At 39.9% G+C, this 11,487-nt stretch overlaps 1 protein-coding gene across 1 annotated transcript; it reads left to right on the forward strand.

The window, feature by feature from the left end:
- The first annotated feature begins 684 nt into the window (after positions 1-684).
- On the forward strand, positions 685-11,218 carry rnf215 (ring finger protein 215). Its single transcript, XM_069705963.1, has 10 exons — positions 685-1,078; positions 1,729-1,881; positions 2,049-2,120; positions 2,768-2,853; positions 4,792-4,846; positions 4,948-5,052; positions 5,163-5,279; positions 6,304-6,447; positions 8,341-8,443; positions 9,230-11,218. Exons 1-10 carry the CDS (start codon positions 848-850, stop codon positions 9,250-9,252), a joined length of 1,089 nt encoding a protein of 362 aa, XP_069562064.1. The 5' UTR covers positions 685-847; the 3' UTR covers positions 9,253-11,218.
- The last annotated feature ends 269 nt before the right edge of the window (positions 11,219-11,487 follow it).

An 11,487-nucleotide genomic window follows, 5' to 3' on the forward strand; every position in this document is an offset into this window, starting at 1 on the left:
ACACAGTTCAGTCATCGTATATATATATATATATTTTAATATACCTTCAATTATCATAATTTGTCCCTTGCCTCGACCAAGTGTTTTTTGTTCCTTAAACCAACCAGAGCCGAATTAAGCAAACACTTCTGTAGTATTTGAGGGTAAAGGAACAAACGTGGTCGTAAGAGTTGGACTTGCTGAGCTACTGCGAAATAGTTCAGAGTAATAATTGTACACACAGTGTTCAGCCAACTGTTATATTTACTGCTCGACATTATATTGAATTAGTAGCCTACAAAGCTGACATTTGCTTTCAGAGTTTACTCAAACTGAACATCGGACTATATATAAAAAAGAAACCATATCAACGCCCCTGTTTATGGAGGTGAAGCTGGCAGTCGAGCTGTACTTACAGCTGGTCGAGCTTTAAAACGAAGAGGGAAGTATGCGACTGTCTTTCTCTCGTCGCCGCATTTCTGCTCTGGGCGTTTAAACCATACGTTAAAACCACAGGCTGTACACACAAGTTGAAACTCTGGATCCAACGTCCAACAGCGTCAAACCGCCAACGGAAGAGCCACGAGTCATCATTCGCTAAAGTTGAGCATTAACAACAACATTATTACATATTTCATAATTCCTATACGTCATGAAGTACATGTTTCTACAAGATGATCATCTTCGCACTATTTCCGGTATGAGCCGGAAGCTGCTTTGCATGTTTACGTTTGTCGAGGGTCTGCCGGCTAACTGGCGAACAAAAAAACGCTAGCAGCTTTAAAAATAAATAAAAATGGGTGACAGTTGATTAGGTTTGTATTAATTACAGTTTCCAAGCGTAATTGACTCTGTTGTTTTTCGCGCCATGGCTATAGCTCGCTGGTGCTGTTTCTGGGTAACGATACGGCTCCTCCTGCTGCGGTGGCCGGGGCTGGTGATCACCGCGGAGCAGGTCGCTTTGGTGGAGGTTTTCCTTGAGCAAGGGGCCGGTGTGAGCGCTCTTCTCCAGGGGGAGGTGGTGGAGTCCAGCAAGGGCAGCAGGAGGTCCGAATACCGGGACGAGGACCTGGAAGAGCTGCAGGGAGACCTGGTCCTAGTGAGTCGGCCTTAGGGAAGTAATTAATGTCAACAAATGACACGGTTCTTGTCCTAAAGAAAATGGTAAAAGTGAGTGAAAACCAATGTGTCCGACTACAAGCCATCACCACGGCAGCTCTTAGATTCACGGAGTAATTATAAGGTCTATAAAATGTAAAACGATGGTCAAATGTTTACCAGAGACAAAAGCAATGTCATCTATTTTTCCTAACCAACATCCAGTTGACGAATTATTGAACAATGATTGGATGAAATGCTGATATACATGTACAATACAAGCACATACTTTGACTGACATGATTATTAGCAGAAGACATACCAGCATCTCCAGCATGAACTCGTTTTTAATTGAATGGAATGAACTGAAGCGATTTTGTTTGAGAAGGTCATAAACGGGAGCAGAAAATGTAAACAAGTACAATTTTGACCTCCCTGTACAGCCATTGAGCAAGGCAGCTCCTCCACTTGGTCCTCCAGGAAGTTTTGAGCTCTTGATGCATGTTAACAGCCCATACACGGCTTGATGCATGGTCCAGTCATTTCTGAGGGATTTTTTTTAAAAAAAAATTTTATATAAAGAAGTTATATCTGACAATATTAGAATTTCCACTCTGCAGGACAATTGTCCAGCCTGTTTCCTGTTGTCAGGTTCAAGATGAGGAGAGCCAGGTGAGCATAGGAAAAGACAAGGAGCACACCAAAACGCAGGAGCCTTGGATCGGGTTGGTGCCTGTGGAGATAGATGACAGCAAAGCCTCCACTGGGATCCAGGAGTCCTTTGCTGACGCAGTTGTCAATAAAGTCAGTAGATGGATTTTTTTTTTTTTTTTAGGACATATTTTGGTTTATAATACTTTATGCCTTTCCACATTGTCCTTTTGTAAGTCTCTGAGGAGAATTTGTTGTCATCTCATTTATCTGTTTTCAGTGGGAGTGTTTAGTGATCGTAACACTCTTTTATCTTTAAGATGAAGCGAGCATTGGTCCTTGGAGCTTCGGCATTGATCATTCTGGCTCTCAACCAAAACACTATGAGTGAGGTAAAATTTCAGAAACTCAACAGAAAAGCATTTACTAACAGTATGTGTCTCCTATCGTCGTTTCAGTGCTTTGGATCTTATTTCTCCACTTTGTTTCCATTATTAGCGTTACTAGCCTGATATTTTTTACCCAAATTCACTGCCTGAGTACACAGTTCTGGTCTCACCCCTTGTCTCCACTCGTTGCATCCTAATGGGCGTAGACCCTAGGCCTAATTCTGAAGCTATTGGAGCAGTCATACTGTATATGGTGCGCCGAAGCTCTCCCATCGCCACAACTACTTCAGCACCATCGAACTTAGCCTCCCCTACTGGCCTCTTCCTTGTCTGCCCTTCAGATTGGCTGAACAAACCTTTTACCATAACCAGACAACAATCACAGGCTGAAGATGTGAGCAATAGTTGAGCGGAGTAAAACAAACTTGTATTTTGCTGTGGGCTTTGTCAGTTGTTGCAGTTCATTATAATTGAATGTGTGCTAGTCTGTGTCATGGCAGAATTCTTTTTTTAAAATTTTTTATCCATTATGGAATATTTTCATATTTTGACTTAGGATCATTTATAATGACAGAAATCCAAAGTCCATGCCTGTAATGGGTGGTGCTTGTCCAGGACATGTTTATGACCTAAAAATCTTTCCATTGTAGATGGATTTGTCTCAAGTGCTGTCCAAGCCCATTGTTGTGATCCAGACATCAGAAAATGTCACCAAGCTGATTGGAGCTCTGCTCAGGTAGAGAACGCTTTATTGTCACAGATACAACTGTACTTTCAAATTCCTTAATTCCTCATTCCTTTATATTCCTATTCCAGATAGATAGACAGATGGATGGATGGATGGATGGATGGATGGATGGATGGATAGATAGATAGATAGATAGATAGATAGATAGATAGATAGATAGATAGATAGATAGATAGATAGATAGATAGATAGATAGATAGATAGATAGATAGATAGATAGATAGATAGATAGATAGATAGATAGATGGGCACACACACAACCCTGTTTCCGAAAAAGTTGGGTGACTGACAAATGTAAATACAAATAAAATGCAATGATTTGCAAATCATGTAAACCCATATTGGATTGAAACTAGATCAAACACAACATATCAAATGTTGAAACAGAGACATTTTATTGTTTTATGAAAAATATATGCTCATTTTGAATTTGATGCCAGCAATAATCACAAAAAAGTATGAACAGGGGCACTGCCTCTTCATTTAACAACACTGTAAACGTAACTGAGGAGACCAGCTGTTGGAGTTTTCAAAGTGAAATGTTGTCCCATTCTTGCCTGGTATAGGATTTCAGCTGCTCAACAATTCCGGGTCTCCTTTTCCATGATGCGGCAAATGAGTCTTTCACTATGGAGCCATGCATTTGTAATATGTTCAATAGGCAGTGTGCCATTGTCTTGCCTTGCTTATTTCAACAAGCAAAGCCTTCCCTATAAACGATGTTGTCTGGATGAAAGCATATGTCGCTCTAAAACCTGTATGTATCGTTCAGCATTGATGGTGCCTTCCCCAGGTGTGCAAGCAGCCCATGCCACGTGCACTAATGAAGCCCCATACTATCTGGATACTGGCTTGTATGTGGTGCACCTGGTGCGCTGATAAGAAGAGGCCTGATAAGAAGAGGCCGGATGGTCCCTCTCCTCATTAGCCCGGAGTAAGTGGCGTCCATGATTTCGAGAAGAGTTTTATATTTTCATTTGTCAGGACCACAGGACAGTTTTCCACTTCGCCTCAGTCCATCTTAAATAAGCTCAGGCCCAGAGAAGGCGGCAGCATTTCTGGATCATGTGTATATATGGTTTATTTGCATGGTAGAGTTTTAACTAGCATTTGTGGATGCAGTAATGAACTGTGTTCACAAACGATGGTTTTCAGAAGTGTTTCTTAGACCAGACTTTTATTTTCCACAACTGAATTGTGTCTGTTTTTAATACAGTGCCTCCTGAGGGCCCGAAGAGCAAAACCATCCAATATTGGTTTTTGGCCTTGTCCTTTGTGTTCAGAGATTTCTTCAGATTTTGTATGATATTATATACTGTAGATGACGAAATCCCAAATTTGACATTGATGAACATTGTTCTTAAATTGCTGCACTATTTTCCCCGAGTCTTTCACAGAGAGATGAACCTCTCCACAGTTGCCTCTCTGGGAGGCTCTTTTTTATACCCAATAATGTTATTGCATTTTTATTTTCTCCCATCCTAACTGCTTCGGAAGGTGTTGCTGGCATCAAATTCAAAATGAGCATATGTTTTTCATACTACAATAAAATTTGTCAATTCAAAGTTTGATATGTTGTCTTTGGTCTATTTTCAATTAAGTATGGGTTTACAGGATTTGCAAATTGGTGCATTCTGTTTTTATTTACATTTTACACAGCATCCCAACTTTTTTTTAAATCGGGGTATATATTCGTTTTTGTAATATTTAGTTTTGTTAAATGACTTCTTCAGTCCTTTCTGCTGTAACAAGTGAATATCCCCTATTGGGGATCAAAGTACAAAGTCATTTTCTTTTCATGTCGTGGAGTGAAGAAGATGCTTCCTGCAGGCGACCACACATCCTTTCATACACAAAAACATTATTCATACTCAGGTTTGATCAGATTTCTTTATTGGTACTAAATGCCCGCTGACCTCTTTGCAGGGGCCTTCAGGCGACAGCAAAAATCACATACAAGACGATCCTGCAGGACAACCTGGTGAGCTGACAGTGTGTTTCTTAGTTCCTTATCACCTGTCAGTGGTAAGTGAACAGGTGACAAAGCTGACAGTGAGGGCATGCTGCTGTATGTTCGGGCAGGGAGCGACGCTCACGCTGTGGTCCAGCTGCGGTCGATCGAGAGGCGGTCGCTACGGAGAGTGGCAGGGGGTCATCTGCACAGGAGAGAGCAACTCTCAGGTCCAGGTGGGGAGCGGCATTGGATTTGGTGGTGTGCTACAGATTTGATCAACAGTGTTGATATTTAAATGAACCGGAGGTGAAAGTATTGTTGCTCCTCTCTGGTGTGTCTGTAGAAGTACCTGCAGCAGCTGTGGGACACCGTCCTCCTGGTGGCTCTGATCCTCAGCACAGGAGTCATCGTTCAGGCTCGCTGGCAGTACCAGGACCACCAGCTGAACGACAGTTTAGAGGTACTCTCTTCACACCGCTGGCGCTGATGTCAGCACAGGTTATTCTTTGGTGTTTCTCGACGGAGCCGGACGGTTTTACAGCGTAATTTGAGCATTTCTGTCTTTTCTAATCCAACATGGTGATAAACAGTGGTGAAATGTGACTTAAGTGTAGTTTTGAGGTACTTCTACTCCATTACATTTCAGAGGTAAGTATGATCTGATAATCAGATTAATGATCATTCAAAAAAAAATCATAAAATAAGAATACATGGCGGGGATGGCTCATAGCAGTATTCAAAGTAATTCAAATTAAAATGATTTAAAGTGGGTCATTCATAATGAGTATTATATTGTGGTATTGCAACTTGTACTTCATAGATCCGAGTTTGTCTCCCCCATTGCTCCTGAAGTTATGAACATGTATTGGTTGGTCTACTAGTAGTGTAACATTGTGCACTTTTTTTCAATTTATTTGTCAAATGAACGTTTTGCTGATTCTTTTTTTTAGGGTGCAGGGTGTAAATGTTATTTAATACATAGCACACAAATTTAGGTTTTTTTCCCCTACTTTTTTATGTTATTGACTAGAAGTAAAATGTTACAATGCTACCGTGGACTAGTCAACATGCTTGTCCTTTAGTAGAGTAAGATCATTTACTGTGTATAAGCCTCTTTATGCAGTTTTTGGATCATAATAAGCTCATGCTGTGGAACAGCTTTTGGTCAAACACAAAAATGTACTTTGCATCAAGATCCCATTGTTTCCAAGAGGCACTTACATTCAGGTTGAGCAAAATATTTCACTCTTTGTAACGGATAAATCCTGTTGCCTCAAACAAATAGGTGAAATGTAACTTAAACTGTAATAGAAGCTTTGAGAAAATTTGCCAAAAGTATGCAAAAGAACTGTTGCACATCTCTGACCATGCCTTCTGCGTAGAGCCTCTTTCATGTATTGACGTGACCAAAATTTAAAAAAATAATAATACAGTTTCAGACACTTACATGAGACGTGTTATTCTGCTGTGTTGTATTCTTTTAGCTTCTTCCTAAACAGGATGTTCTGAAGAGAATGTCATCCCTGAAGACCAAAATGTATCGTCAGCCCAAACCCTGGTGCGACCCATCGCAACCTGTGGAGACGGACAACTGTGCTGTCTGTCTGGAGCCGTTCAACAACAACCAGGTCAGCCAGCACTCGCATTAACACTCCCTGCAGGGCCATTTATAGCCTGGCTAATGTGACAGGAGGTCAATTTAGGGAGAGGCAACGTATCCCGGATGACAAGAAAGTAAACGCGTGGCCATGCATTCTACTCCACTCTGCCTTTTGTCATATTTGAAGATTCTAAATAAAACCTACAGTTGCATATAGATGTACAGTGGGTACGGAAAGTATTCAGACCCCTTTAAATTTTTCACTCTTTGTTTCATTGCAGCCATTTGCTAAAATCAAAAAAGTTCATTTTATTTCTCATTAATGTACACTCAGCACCCCATCTTGACAGAAAAAAACAGAAATGTAGAAATTTGTGCAAATTTATTAAAAAATAAAAACTGAAATATCACATGGTCATAAGTATTCAGACCCTTTGCTGTGACACTCATATTTAACTCACATGCTGTCCATTTCTTCTGATCCTCCTTGAGATGGTTCTACTCCTTCATTGGAGTCCAGCTGTGTTTAATTAAACTGATTGGACTTGATTAGGAAAGGCACACACCTGTCTATATAAGACCTTACAGCTCACAGTGCATGTCAGAGCAAATGAGAATCATGAGGTTGAAGGAACTGTCCAAGGAGCTCAGAGACAGAATTGTGGCAAGGCACAGATCTGGCCAAGGTTACAAAATAATTTCTGCAGCACTCAAGGTTCCTAAGAGCACAGTGGCCTCCATAATCCTTAAATGGAAGAAGTTTGGGACGACCAGAACTCTTCCTAGACCTGGCCGTCCAGCCAAACTGAGCAATCGTGGGAGAAGAGCCTTGGTGAGAAAGGTAAAGAAGAACCCAAAGATCACTGTGGCTGAGCTCCAGAGATGCAGTAGGGAGATGGGAGAAAGTTCCACAAAGTCAACTATCACTGCAGCCCTCCACCAGTCGGGGCTTTATGGCAGAGTGGCCCGACAGAAGCCTCTCCTCAGTGCAAGACATATGAAAGCCCGCATAGAGTTTGCCAAAAAACACATGAAGGACTCCCAGACTATGAGAAATAAGATTCTCTGGTCTGATGAGACCAAGATTGAACTTGTTGGCGTTAATTCTAAGCGGTATGTGTGGAGAAAACCAGGCACTGCTCATCACCTGCCCAATACAATCCCAACAGTGAAACATGGTGGTGGCAGCATCATGCTATGGGGGTGTTTTTCAGCTGCAGGGACAGGACGACCGGTTGCAATTGAAGGAAAGATGAATGCGGCCAAGTACAGAGATATCCTGGAAGAAAACCTCTTCCAGAGTGCTCTGGACCTCAGACTGGGCCGAAGGTTCACCTTCCAACAAGACAATGACCCGAAGCACACAGCTAAAATAACAAAGGAGTGGCTTCGGAACAACTCTGTGACCATCCTTGACTGGCCCAGCCAGAGCCCTGACCTAAACCCAATTGAGCATCTCTGGAGAGACCTGAAAATGGCTGTCCACCAACGTTCACCATCCAACCTGACGGAACTGGAGAGGATCTGCAAGGAAGAATGGCAGAGGATCCCCAAATCCAGGTGTGAAAAGCTTGTTGCATCATTCCCAAGAAGACTCATGGCTGTACGAGCTCAAAAGGGTGCTTCTACTCAATACTGAGCAAAGGGTCTGAATACTTATGACCATGTGATATTTCAGTTTTTCTTTTTTAATAAATTTGCACAAATTTCTACATTTCTGTTTTTTTCTGTCAAGATGGGGTGCTGAGTGTACATTAATGAGAAATAAAATGAACTTTTTTGATTTTAGCAAATGGCTGCAATGAAACAAAGAGTGAAAAATTTAAAGGGGTCTGAATACTTTCCGTACCCACTGTATATGTATACATGATGTCATTATAGTATACCACCTGTGTGTCTTGTGTTGTTGTTGTCGTCTCAGTGTCTGCGGGTGCTGCCGTGTCTTCACGAGTACCACAGAGATTGCGTGGATCCCTGGTTGCTGCTGCAGCAAACCTGCCCTCTGTGCAAACGCAGCATCCTCAGTGAGTACACACCTCTGTCATGTTTGTGTAAATGCCTCCATCATTATGTTTTATATTGAAGCTATCAATTTTATTAAAATAGATGCACAAGTAACCATTACTAAACATCAAAATTCGTCATTAACTATGACTTTATGTCTTTGTTATTAACAAATTCTTGCCTGAGAATGATTTGGTCTTTGAGATTTCAGAGTAATGTGAAATAGGATATAGGTCAGTACATCCAGTGGTAAATCAAATTGAGGCTCATGTTGCTGCCCCCAGTTTCATTCAATATCAATGACAATGTTATACTTTCCATTTATTGTAAAAGCTTATATATATATATATATATATATATATATATATATATATATATATATATATATATATATATATATATATATATATATATATAGTTATATATAAATATATTATATATATATTATCACATATCACGTTTCTAAATACTTATCTACTAAAAATCTCATTAATTACATTAAATTAGGTACTGCCATCAAATGAACCATTTTTTTATTCATAATCTTTTACCATATAAATAAATATATTATATATATATAATATATTATATATATATTATCACATATCACATGTTTCTAAATACTTATCTATTAAAATAGCTCATTAATTACATTAAATTAGGTACTGCCATCAGATGAACCATTTTTTTTTTGTATTCATACATAATCTTTTACTTTTTTTTTTCTGGTGTGCCACTAATCTGCTTGTTTGTTTCTGCTCTACATTAAAAAAAAAATTTCCACTCGTCTCTTCTCCAACCACTAGGCAGCGTCTGCAGAGATAGTTAGCGGTCGCTTTCACCTCCATCACCGATACAGCAGCTCTGGGAATCAACTCGTCTCCACTTCAGTAACTCCAGTAGCCCTTGCCCCCTTACCCCCCGCCACAGACCTCAACGCTTTCCTTCTTCCAGCAGTGGATTGTGGGGGGCAAATAAAAAAAACTTGTCACAGCAGTTGACCGGCCGTCTGGACTAGAGTTGGATTTAAACCTTTTGACCATCAGGTGGCTCAGGAGTAGTATAAACACACACACACACACACACACACACTATGAAGTACTGTACTGGTGAACTGTCCTTCCTTGGGGTCTTGTCACTGTACAACTGTGGAAAATATTGTTTGTAAAGTGTGATTTTTTTTTTGTTTTGTTTTTTACAAACAATTGCGCAAACAAAACGTTTGGCTTTAGATCGGTAAACACCGACAACCTCAGTGAGTCTTTATTTGTGCATAGATATTCAGTGCTTTCTGGTTTCAAGCATGGACGTCGTGACGGTCCGGCCATTGTCATTGTTCATGTTGGGTCAAAATGATGTCAATAACCAACTACCGGAGTGGAAAGTTTGAACATGTCGGAGTTCATCTCGTGTCCAATCCTGTACTTAAGTGTTATTTGTGGAGGTTCTGTAGTTGTAATGCAGGAATCAATGTGCACCACTTGATAACAGGTGTGGAAAAAAAGAAAGAAAAGTGTTTGCACTTGTCCTTTTAACACTCCAGCGATGAAAACCCAAATCACAAAAGCACTTCCTTCGTGTTACTTTAAAGCTTGAGGTTTTTTTGTATGTAAGAGTAGTTAATTTATTTACCGGTGCTCAGTTTTACTGCAATCACTGATGTTCAACAGGTAGGTGGAGAAATATTTTGTGGAGTCAGATGGATTTTCACCCCTTCCTTTGAGAAAGTCTGGGCGAACAAGTCAAAACAGTTCTGCTTTAATGGTTTCTGAAAGGAAACTCGCACAGTCCCAACACAAGCTCATCTCATTAATTATGCAGCTGTAGCTTCATACTTAATGTACAGACATGAGTAATAACAATTCTCACCCAACTTTTTTTTTTTTTTACAAATACATAAATTGGCTTTCACGCTCAAAACTATTCTTTTGCAAAATTGAAACTGAATGTTTACATACAGTAGAGGAAAATATACACAGTGCAGTGTAATGTTGTCAAATGGTAAGCACACAATTATACCATTCATTTACCGAAGGTGGGTGAGAATTCAAGATAAATGTCATTAACAGTAGATCTCTACTGTAAACGCCTCCACTGAAGTCTCACACATTCTACTGCAAAAGAAAAGAAGACAAAAATCTGGTTGATTTTGACATTTTAAGTGATGACTCAAACTCAAAGAATGTTGAAAACATAGTATTATTGTCTTTATTATGTTTTTGTTTTTTGCAATGGCAACTCCAAAAAGCAATTACATGTGCTTTTTTTGTTACAAAATGCTCTGATAGATCTGTTTTCTTCATAGAAAATAGTCTGTGCATGGCAACATGTTAGAAGGCTTCCTCACGGCTCGTCTGAGAGACAATGAGGTGCTTCAGTGCAGCATGTGCTTCCAAATACAAACACGACCGCATCGTAATGAGATGGTCACAGAGACGATTTGTTTCGTTGTTTTTTTTTCTGATGGTTGGATTACAGTGTTGTGAACTGGCTAGATGACAACACATGCGTGCACTTGAACACGTTACATGTAAGCGGCTTTCACAAACGCTCAGTAGTGAGAGCGGCGCGGTCTGCTGCTGAAGTCCACACTTGATCAACAGGTTACTAATTGTTCTTCCAGCTATTAGAAGGAACTGCAGTCTCTCCAAAGCTCTGGATTTTTTTCTTTTTTTTTTCCTTTTTGGTGATAATGATGTCAAAGAAACTTTTGATCACTCTGGATCTTAATAAGCTCATTTGTTACTTGGCAACAAAAAAATAAAGTTCTTAACGCTTTGTCGTCAGTGCCCTGGCTCACATTCAGGATCTTTTTTTTTTTTAATGAGCTACAAAAGAAAATGATTTGTAATAAAGAACTGACCGTCCTTTAGGCTCAAACATTAAAAGTTGATATTCTCAAACATTTTCAGCTTTTGCAATTTCGGATTACAAAAAAAAGCCAAAAATGTAGTCCACAGTCTGTAAACAAATGCAATCTTTAAATAACTGAAAACCTGCGGTGGCTTTCACAGCGACTTTAAGTGCTGGAACGTGATCGAAAGTCACAACCATCAAGCAGAAT

Source organism: Brachyistius frenatus, unplaced genomic scaffold, assembly GCF_029030835.1.
Source record: "Brachyistius frenatus isolate BFR_SWC_R1_liver_20210118 unplaced genomic scaffold, ASM2903083v1 Contig_60, whole genome shotgun sequence".
Lineage (NCBI taxonomy): Eukaryota > Metazoa > Chordata > Actinopteri > Embiotocidae > Brachyistius > Brachyistius frenatus.